Here is an 11,277-nt window from a genome sequence, read left to right on the forward strand (position 1 = left end):
TGCAAAAGCGAAACATGGCGAAACCAAACAAATCCGAAATGTTATGGATTAATTATGGATTCACTGTAAAATAAAATTAAAATCGTCCAGTAACATAAACAAATAAGTAGGTATAATATATTTTTTCTACTCCAGCATATAATTAAGTCTTAAAATTCTGGACCTGTCTTTAGAAAACTTAACTTTGTTTCGTTTTGTAACTTCGGCCCTTGAATTTTAAGAACCCTGATTATGTACCTTACTACATAATTATATAATTATCACTTGCACAAAATACTAATTAAAATTAGTCCTAGTTGAAAATAAGGCTAGCACTAGCAAATTAATTAATACAAATCTTTCTTTAGTGTACGATCGAATTGGCCCGTAGAACTAATTAGATTGTCCCATAGATTAAACAAATACAAAAACCGGGCAAGTGCGAGTCGGTCTCGCACATGAAAGGGTTCCGTACCATTATCTATAAAAACGGTCACCCATCCAAGTACTGACCCCGCCCGACGTTGCTTAACTTCGGTCAAAAATCACGTTTGTTGTATGGGAGCCCCACTTACATCTTTATATTATTCTGTTTTTAGTATTTGTTGTTATAGCGGCAACAGAAATACATCATCTGTGAAAATTTCAACTGTCTAGCTATCACGGTTCGTGAGATACAGCCTGGTGACGGACGGACGGACGGACGGACGGACAGCGGAGTCTTAGGAATAGGGTCCCGTTTTACCCTTTGGGTACGGAACCCTAAAAAGCGGGAGGTTGCCACACATAGACGCAACGTAATGCAATTATAGTCTGGCAAACCAAAATACGGCCTGACGTTTCGAAGGTGACGTTACGTTCGTGGTCACAGCAGCATAGAAGCAGTCCCATATTAAATTACCACGGGACATAAGTGGTGATCGCGAGTTGCCTTATATGCTCCATCTAGTAGCTGACGTGATATGTGGTTGCCCCCTACTGTTGCTGAGATTCCTTAATAATGTTGTCCCCAATTTATACTTAATGACTAGCTTAACGACCTCATTACAACTTTCCTGCACGTATTTAATAGCGTCTGGCCAGAGGGCCTACCGCCAACCACGTTCCACGTGTTGCCTCCCTGCCGCACTTACGTACGAATTTACAAGTGCGACAGAGAGGCAACACGTCGAATGTACGCGGTAGACCCTCAGACAACTGTGTCAGCAGAATTAGCAACAATGTACTGTACAGTAAATGAGATTTTAGCAACTCGAAGTTTGTGGAATAAAGATTAAAGAACAATAGTCAGCAGTCTTTAACATGGCGTTGAAAAAAAACTGGACAAGTGCGACTCGGACTCGCCTACCGAGGGTTCCGTACTTTTTAGTATTTGTTGTTATAGCGGCAACAGAAATACATCATCTGTGAAAATTTCAACTGTTGTTTCCAGGCTGTGCTAGCTATCACGGTTCATGAGATACAGCCTGGTGACAGACAGACGGACAGACAGACGGAAAGACATACGGACAGACAGACGGACGGACAGAGGAGTCTTAGTAATAGGGTCCCGTTTTTACCCTTTGGGTACGGAACCCTAAAAACTGATGTAAAACAAAACGAATAGATTTATTTTCTGTTAAAAAACAATATTAAGTAAAAGAACAAATTCCCCAATTTTAATAATAGAGTTAGACCAAGAAAAGTCTGCAACGATTTTGATAGCACTAAGCCCACGCAGTGCAAGTGGTATTTTAAACGTGAAATTATGACGTTTAAATAACACTTGCACTGCTTGTGCTATCAAAATCGTTGCAGACTTTTCTGGGTCTAACTCTACCAATCCAAAACTACTAGGCACGGGGGCGGTTTTAGAAAATATAAATCATAAACAAAATTCTTAACTTTCAGGAAATAAGAGGTCTATAGTTGTCTCTTATTATTTCACTGTGTTAAGTGAAAACTTTATCGATATTGTACTTCACTTTATTTCTTAATATTAAAGACGCAGGGTGCATTGTACCAACATTTCTCTTTTTCAGTTTTCGCGACCATACACCACCATTCGGCGAATATTGGCAAAGTTTCAGTCAATTTGTTACCGTTTTCATATCGGAATAAGGACATTTCACTTTGTATTAGTATCGAGATGTTAAACCGGTCAAACGTGAGCGGGTTACATATTACAATGTTATGGCTTTCTTGACAGGTCGTTCCCCCATTGCGGCAAGGTTATGAGAGTTAGGTCATAAGTTATCAAACAAAAAATCGGAGGGGTAAAAAGGTTATAAAAAAACCGGCCAAGTGCGAGTCCCAGGGACTCGCGCACGAAGGGTTCCGTACCATTACCAAAAAACGGCAAAAAAATCATGTTTGTTGTATGGGAGCCCTACTTAAATATTTATTTTATTCTTTTAGTATTTGTTGTTATAGCGGCAACAGAAATACATCATCTATCACGGTTCATGAGATACAGCCCGGTGACAGACAGACAGACGGACGGACAGACGGACAGTGGAGTCTTAGTAATAGGGTCCCGTTTTTACGCTTTGGGTACGGAACCCTAAAAACGGGCGTCATTCTCGTGGACAGTATAAATATAGTAGTTTACCATTTTGATATTGGTACAGTGGCTCATAATACAGCTTTTACAAACTTGTCGAAGGTTTAAGAGCCAACGGGAGTGGTCATTTCTCCATACAAACGTACTCCTCGTTTTCCTCCGTGGGTTTTGAAGGTAGAGCAATGATTTTTTCAACACAGATTAATATTGTCAATATCTGTGTCGGACCGTTTTGCTTTTTTTTATATTTTTGTTTTTTAAGGCGCTAGAGCCTAATTGACTATGCCGCAATGAGAGGCGTGGCATTAAAAACTGATATCAATTAGCCAAAAAAGCAAAACGGTCCGACACAGATAATTTCATAATCATTTAGATTTCCAAATTTGGTTACGATTGGTTAAGTTTTGGAGGAGGAAACAGAGGAGTACGAAACCTCGATTTTTGAGATTTTTACGCAGGATTTTTCGCCTTGTCCTTACCGCACTACTTTTAGGTGCCGCTTCCGTTAGCGAGACGGGTATATTTACCTAAAATATTTAAAACACAGCTCCTGTTTCGTCTTAAACATAGTTATTATAAGGTCTAAGAAAACTAGGTTTTAAAATTCTATGGATTTATTACATGATGTGCACAAAAAGAACTCGAACGAAAAGTTTTTGACTCTGAAAATTGAAAATTTTAGTGAGATAATTATAGTTGTAAAATACATCAGAATAATAAATTGTTAATGCCATTTTAATAGATTAAACTACCTATGAAATCGCCAGATGGCACTTAAAACAATCTTTACTTAAATCAAAAAATGTCTGCTTATTAGCAGTTTGCATAATTTCAAATGTGAGGTACTTATATGAAATCGAATCAGAATCGTAGAATACGGATTTGCTAAAAAAATTAAATCAAAAAATTCGTTATAGTAGGGGAGTCCACGATGCTAAATCGGGATTTACTCGAGCGTCATACAGACCTATTGGAATCGAAATATTAGATGATAAGAAGAAAAAAAGTTATATAAAGTTTTTTTTCCAGTGAGCCGGAAAGCGTCTACAATTTTTTTAAAATTTCGGGAGGTTGGTGGAGGGTTAAAAAATCGTTAAGCAGTTTGTGGGTTTGGTCGTTTTTGTTCACGTTAATGCTATAACTTAATATAATACTTATTTCTAGGCATTTTCTTAATCTGACGAACACAAGTTTGACGCCTAATTTTTACATTGTAACAGTCCTATTTGCTACCGATTCCAAGTCTCTACAAGACATGCTCATCCAGCTTACCGATGAAAGTGAAAAAGTTGGCCTAACGATGAATGTCTCTAAAACGAAGGCTATGACTAATAGTAAAAACGAAGAACCAATAATAATAAAAAATCAAGAAATAGAATATGTAAAAGACTATATATATTTAGGTCAACTAATATCTCCACACAAACAACAAACACAAGAAATCCAAAGAAGAATTACAAACAGCTGGGCTAGATACTGGTCTCTAAAAGAAATTATGAAATCAAATTCAATGCCAATCTCTGGGAAAAGAAAAATTTACAACTCATGTATACTCCCAGTATTAACATATGGCTGTGAAACCTGGGCCTTAACCAAGGAAAATGAGCACAAAGTCAAAGTCACTCAACAAAGTATGGAGAGAAGTATGCTGGGAATAAAACTAAGAGACCGATGCAGACTTTCAGATATTAGGAAAACGACCAAAATAGAAGACGTTTCCCAGAGAATCCGAACACTTAAATGGAAGTGGACAGGGCACATGATGCGCTCACAAAAGGACAAATGGACAAAAGATGTCACAGAATGGTACCCAAGAGGAAAGAAAAGACCACAATGTAAACCGTACAAGAGATGGGAAGATGACTTTCCTGCAGACTGGAGAAGACTCTCAAAAAACCGCGAGGAGTGGCGTCGCCTGGAGGAGGCCTATGTCAAGGACAGCCTGACAAAGAAAAATAAACAAAAGAAAAGAGTAGAAACATAAATAAATAAAATAAAACATAGATAAATACCTGTATAGTGTAAGAAAATGTAAAAATGTATATGTCAGGAATAAAGGCTATTTCAATTCAATTCAATTCAACCGTCAGATTAAGGAAATGCGTGCAAATAATTATCAGATTTAGTAATAGCACATTAAATTTATATTTGGACTAATATGACCAAATCCACAATCTGCTTAACAATTTGTTGAATCCCCCACCAACCAAGGGCTCAACATAGATGGCTAAAAGGGGTAAAGGTAGACTACACGGGGTAGCAAGATATCATTCATATCTTAATCTGACGCGCTCGAGTAAACGCAAAACTCCCCTCTTGGGCCTCCCCTACCATTATTAGTTATCGCTAGGAATCATTGTGGGACTGGGCTGGTCATGTCTGCCGCATGCCGAATGACTTGTGGGCCAAGTTAACCACAGAGTGGGTGCCCCACGAGTCAAACCGGGAATCCGGCAGACCTAGTCGGCGATGGCGGGATAACTTGGACTCCTTTTTGAGAGACTGGCCAGATGTAGCTCAAAACCGGGACGAGTAAAAGAAGAGGGGGGAGGCCTTTGCCCAGCAGTGGGTCACAACAGGCTGGTAATAGTAATCATCATTACTACGTAAACTAAACGCTTAACATCAATAATATGGTTCAGCGGCTCGCGGTCGTGGCTAACTGAGTCCGCTCCAAGGACAATTAAAAACAGATAATTACCTTTTATTGATGATAGAGAACTAGTAGTCAAATATAAAATTGTATAATTTAAAATTGTGTGGGTAAAAATATTTAATATGCTATTAAATAACTATTTTAGGCATACGCATGAAACTTTTATTTACGGGTAATTAAACGGGAAATTTCATTCAACAATTTGATTTTAATAATACATATTTGTATACCATAGAGCCTTAACGAAACATTAATTTTATACTTAAATGAATTTTTACATTAAATAATTCTTCAAAGTTGACTAAGGTAATAAGATATTATACATAAAACATTTGGCGAGGAGTTGTAAATCCATTGTTATACAACACAATAGAAAATTGTTAAGGTCCCCTAAATAGTACTTACTTGGTAGACTAACCTTCTTAATAACTACAACATTTATAGTGAAATGTATTAGAATTATTAGCGAACAATTTTAGATTAGTACTTAAAGTAAGTTTAATAAGATTAAGATATTATACAAATATATCATTTTGGTAATTAGTTACAAATCTATAAAAATGCAATAGAAAATTAGATAGTCAAAAACGCATGCCCACAGTAACTCTATGTGAACCAGATTTGAACTCTGTTTACTTTAAAAATAATTATTATAATATGGTTGCATGAGAGGTAAACATTTTCAGTAATCGGCCGAAATCAATTTATTTTAATGAAGCAAAATAGTTTTGTTTACAATATCGGAATATAAACAACTATTGGAATACAAAGTTGTATTGAATGCAAATAAGCCGTATCTGTCACAGAACTAAATATTTATATACTGAGCCAAGCTAGATTTTCATTAACCTAAAACTAAATAGGTATATTAAGCTTCCAAATGTAAAAGAATTCATTGTTGTCTGTTTCTAAAATGAATTTACATAGGTATTGATCGTCAAAAGGTAGATTTCAACAGTTTTAGGAATTCGATGTTTTAATTCAACGAACGATTTGTCATTCTTTTATATCTTTTCTTCTAGCGAAACGAGTGATTTTATCAGTGAATTTTTGATGGTTGATTGAAAAAACTTACATAATCGCAATATTTGTGCTACATTAACCTATGTACGATTGTACGCTATAAGTTGACGTGCATCGCTTCTGTCTAATATATATGTGAATCCACATTTGCTTCCTATAATAATTAGTCTAACGTCGATAAATAACCAAAAAGTATTCTTCTTAATCATTATTAAGTAATAAGTATTCAAATTTGGCATTTATCGTTTTCAAAATATCAGCTTATATAAACACTGAATCTAGCTCTTATTCGTTTAGTTTTGGAAGAATCGTTTAGACGATGAAGGATAACAGATTTTCTTCTTTCGAGACCAAAAGCTTGTGGGAAAGAGCGTATCAGCAAAATGTTATCCGAACCAATGCTGACCCGCCTTTGACACGTTTGGCCTGGTACTTGGTATCTATTTTTTACAATATAACAGTTCTACATTCTTGGTTTCTTCTTCGGTTTGGTCTTTGTCTCCCCATCCCCATAGGTTCTTCCCATCGCCTGTTCTTTGCGATCTCGCAATAATCATCTTGTCTGGAATTATTTTCAAGTCATAAGCCCAACCAAGCATGGCAAAGAAATTGATGAATATGGTAGCAGCATTGAACATGGTGTCTCCTAGTTCAGACGCTTTGTAATCAAAGGGAAACACGTGGTGGTAGTTGTGGAAACACTCTCCCGTAGACAAAATTGAAACTGCAACATTCTCAACAGGTCTAATACTCTTATCAAATGGTCTATTTCCCCATCTGTGCCCGATGCTGTTAACCAAGAAAATGAGGTTGATGGTGAGAACGTGACGAAGCATCGTACAAATATGCCAAGAATTGCTCAAACTTTCATTCCAGAAATACATTGGGACAACTGTTGGTATAACATACGCCCACAGTCCGATAACGATAATGGCATACTTTCTTTGGAACACTAGAAGTTTGTTACTGTAAATGTCATCCATGTAAATTGTTTTTCCTTTTTCCATGACCTGGGGGTGTTTTCGAACGAACAACCATCCTATTTGCGAGAAGAAGAAGCCACGTCTTGAGTTGTGAGGGTCAGCATCCGTGTCGGTGTACTTGTGGTGTATACGATGGTCTCTCACCCAATAAATGGCTGTATTCATAAAGGCGATGCTATTTAAAATCAAGAGGATAATCTGCAGCGGCATTTTGGCCTTGTACGCCCTGTGACACCAAAGTCTGTGTGCGCCTGCCGTGATTCCAAGTTTTGCTCCCTCAAGTAATAATAACGCCCATATTATTGTCGCCCATTTGGCGGATGTAAAACATAAATAGATTCCGTACAATGCAGCTAGGTGCATATACGCGAACTTTACTACATTGAGTTTAACGAGTTTGAATTTGTGCGAGTCACATAAAGTGACATCGTTTCGGGTATCCATGGTCGAAACCTCAACCCGATTTTTTTTCTAAAGAACTACGCGCGGACGGTCTCGTGGTGGCCGAGTTTGCTTCGCCGAACGAAACTGAACCCGATTTCCAATGGGCGTTTATTTATAAAGGAAAAGGTTACAGAGGTTACCCCTAACTGATACCAATGTGTTGTATACATTGTCATGTACAGTCGAGTTCACAAACACCCTTACAAGCCAACGTTCCAAAATTATATTTTAAATATTACCTATATCATCATCATCATCATCATCATTTCAGTCCCACTGCTGGGCACAGGCCTCCTCTCATACGCGAGAGGGCTTGGGCTATATATAGTCCCCACGCTAGCCCAATGCGGATTGGGGACTTCACATACACCTTTGAATTTCTTCGCAGATGTATGCAGGTTTCCTCACGATGTTTTCCTTCACCGAAAAGCTAGTGGTAAATATCAAATGATATTTCGTACATAAGTTCCGAAAAACTCATTGGTACGAGCCAGGATTTGAACCCGCGACCTCCGGATTGAAAGTCGGACGTCATATCCACTCGGCTACCACCGCTCATACCTTACCTATATAAAAAAGGAATATTTTTAACTATTTCATATTTTTACATGTGTACACTAACGTGGGGTTTAACGAAATATAAAACTTTGAAGGGTGGTTTTTTTTGGAAAACATGTTTTTCAGCCGATCGATATAACAAAACATGTACCTACTCACGTTTGCTTCTAATAACTTGTTTCGCATTTTTTTGTGATGGAATTGGGAATTTTTATATTATTTCTACTCAGAATCACGAATTATTTCCATTTTTACTGAAAAAAAAAACTTGTCCCTAAAATTTTTGGTCCGTTTGGTTACGGTTTTCAATACAACCTTCTATGACCGTAACAAACCGGACAACAAAATTTGTATGAAATATTGGGGACACTTTTTTTCTTGTAAGTACATATTATTAGGATCAAAAGAGCTCGTGATTCTGAGTGGAAATAATATGAACATTCCAAAATCTAAAATGCAAGTTGGGGGTACAACTTTAAATAGAAATGCCCTATTATCTAGGTACCCAGAATAAATTTAAGCGGGTATTCCGCAAAGCGAAAAAGTTAACTTACAGGTGCACACCTGCACACTTTGGTGCAAATGCCATGGTGTGTTAATTTCAACCTTATGCGTTTAAATTTACAATTATAAAAAAACCGGGCAAGTGCGAGTCGGACTCGCGCACGAAGGGTTCCGTACCATAATGCAAAAAAAAAAACAAAAAAAAAAGCAAAAAAAAACGGTCACCCATCCAAGTACTGACCACTCCCGACGTTGCTTAACTCTGGTCAAAAATCACGTTTGTTGTATGGGAGCCCCATTTAAATCTTTATTTTATTCTGTTTTTAGTATTTGTTGTTATAGCGGCAACAGAAATACATCATCTGTGAAAATTTCAACTGTCTAGCTATCACGGTTCGTGAGATACAGCCTGGTGACAGACGGACGGACGGACGGACGGACGGACGGACGGACGGACGGACAGCGAAGTCTTAGTAATAGGGTCCCGTTTTACCCTTTGGGTACGGAACCCTAAAAATGCAGTTGACTGCATGAGCTTACCGCATCCTTTGTTGTGATGTTAGGTACACTGGCGTTTAAAAGTGCATGGACATGTTTGAACCGTAAAGTTAAGGCATTACGGTCGACATCTATCCATCCACTTTTGAACGCCACTGTACATAGACTAGACTCCCAGCAGGATCGGACTTAGATCGCCGAGGCGCACGCGGTCGAATGCTGATAGCGAGTATAGCAACCCCGCGGCGCTACATTACAATGCGAAGCCGGCATTTTTTGGTGGTTTCAGCACATAATAATTTATTGTTTAGTTTGTATTTTTTGTCTCAATAAAGTCTCATATAATACATAAATAATAGTACAGAAAGGAAACTTCTTACAAAACCGAAGTTAGACAGCGGTTCAGGGTCGAATCATGCTGTCCCTTTCTAATATATGGCACTATCCCTTTCGGCTATTTAGGGTTGTCAAAATTCAAGCCATTATCTTATCCGTGGTCGTGCATGCAAAGGGACGTCAAGTTGTGTCAACCCTAATAATTGCTCGGGCAATGCTGAGCCGAACGGAGTCGAGCTTATCCGTAGGGAGGAGTTTCGCACCCATGGTTTCAGTCAGACACAGATATAATAGATACACGTATACCTATACAGCCTATATTTGCATCTATTATATCTGTGGTTTCAGACGGTCATCCCTCCTGGCCGCGTAGCCAACATGCCAATCGCTTAACGCTCCGTGGCGTCACTGTTGCACTAATATGGAAGAGTGATAGAGAGACAAAGCGTTTCGTTGTCGTAGCGCAAGCGACTGTCACCCTGGCTAGGCCAGCTGGTTCTCCTGTACGGTTACCATCAGTTTGTCACTGACATAAACGCCGTCGAAAACGTAATGTACTTTCTATACATCTCGCTCGCACTCGCATATTAGTGCAAACGGGATGTATAGAAAGTAAATTACGTTCTCGACGGCATTTATGTCAGTGACAAACTGATGGTAACCATACTGGACTACGAGGTTTGTGTCAGTGAGTGACGGCCCAATTCGAGCAATGCTTATAAGATGTCACAGCGATACGATACCGATCTGTCCGTGTCAAAAGTGACGTTTTTGGTTGAAGACAGTGAATTTTTCCACATTTAATTTGTTTCTAAGCTTAATATTATATTATATAGGTATTGTTCTAAAATTCTATGAGACAAAAGAAATGCAAAGTATTTTGTTTGTTTAAATGAAGGTCGAAATTCCATTGAAACAGTATACCGTAAAATGGGGTGAGTAGGTGCAAAACTGACATTCAAACCTCGATAACATTTTATTTTGACATTGGAAATGTCTTTTCGTTCGCTCCAGTATACGGTCCGATTTCACGAAAAAGTGCGATCCCCTTATATCTCGGAAAGTTGTGAAGATATGATATTAAAAAATAGGCTCAAAAGACGCATAATCACGAGAGCTGTAAGGTGCAAATTTATTCGAGAAAGTCAAAAACAAAAAAAGTTATGGTCGAAATGGTGAAAATAAAATTCAATTTTTTCCGAATTTTTGATTTTGGTGCTCGATAATTTGGAAACGAAGAATAATATCAAAAATTTGAGAAAAACGGCTCTGGACAATTTAGTCAGCTACAATTTGAGCCTAAAACAAAGACGATCGGGTTAAGGGTTTGCCCTGTAGCTTAACCTTAAAATAGTCAAAAAGTCAGAACGACATTTTTCACAGGACATTTATGACTTCATGTTTCGCAGAGTTCGTTATCGGTGTTTGTTGTGAATTATCGGGATTATGACGGCAGAATAACACTTGCACTGCGTGGGCTTTTAAAATCGCTGCAGATTTTTCTTGGTCTAACTCTATCTATCCTGTTTGAGACGGGCGTAGATAACGTACTGTTCGACAATCTATGCATTCTTGTGGTGGTGGAAATAGAAACAGAGGGAGAGGGAGAGGGAGAGGGAGAGGGAGAGGGAGAGGGAGAGGGAGAGGGAGAGGGAGAGGGAGAGGGAGAGGGAGAGGGAGAGGGAGAGGGAGAGGGAGAGGGAGAGGGAGAGGGAGAGGGAGAGGGAGAGGGAGAGGGAGAGGGAGAGGGAGAG

The 11,277-nt window shown here is 38.5% G+C and overlaps 1 protein-coding gene and 1 long non-coding RNA gene across 2 annotated transcripts in view; one reads left to right on the top strand and one right to left on the bottom strand.

The window, feature by feature from the left end:
- Positions 1–8,110, top strand: part of LOC134789678 (uncharacterized) — a 32,851-nt gene extending 24,741 nt beyond the window's left edge. The window contains exon 2 of the long non-coding RNA XR_010144104.1: positions 7,968–8,110. This is a non-coding gene — a long non-coding RNA (uncharacterized LOC134789678). The remainder of the gene's footprint in view (positions 1–7,967) is intronic.
- LOC134789677 (acyl-CoA Delta(11) desaturase-like) lies at positions 6,542–7,674 on the bottom strand. Its single transcript, XM_063760275.1, has one exon. The coding sequence runs from the start codon at positions 7,625–7,627 to the stop codon at positions 6,641–6,643; it is 987 nt and encodes a 328-aa protein (XP_063616345.1). The 5' UTR covers positions 7,628–7,674; the 3' UTR covers positions 6,542–6,640.
- Positions 8,111–11,277: the final 3,167 nt, after the last annotated feature.

This window comes from Cydia splendana, chromosome 4, assembly GCF_910591565.1.
Source record: "Cydia splendana chromosome 4, ilCydSple1.2, whole genome shotgun sequence".
NCBI classification, from domain to species: Eukaryota; Metazoa; Arthropoda; class Insecta; order Lepidoptera; family Tortricidae; genus Cydia; species Cydia splendana.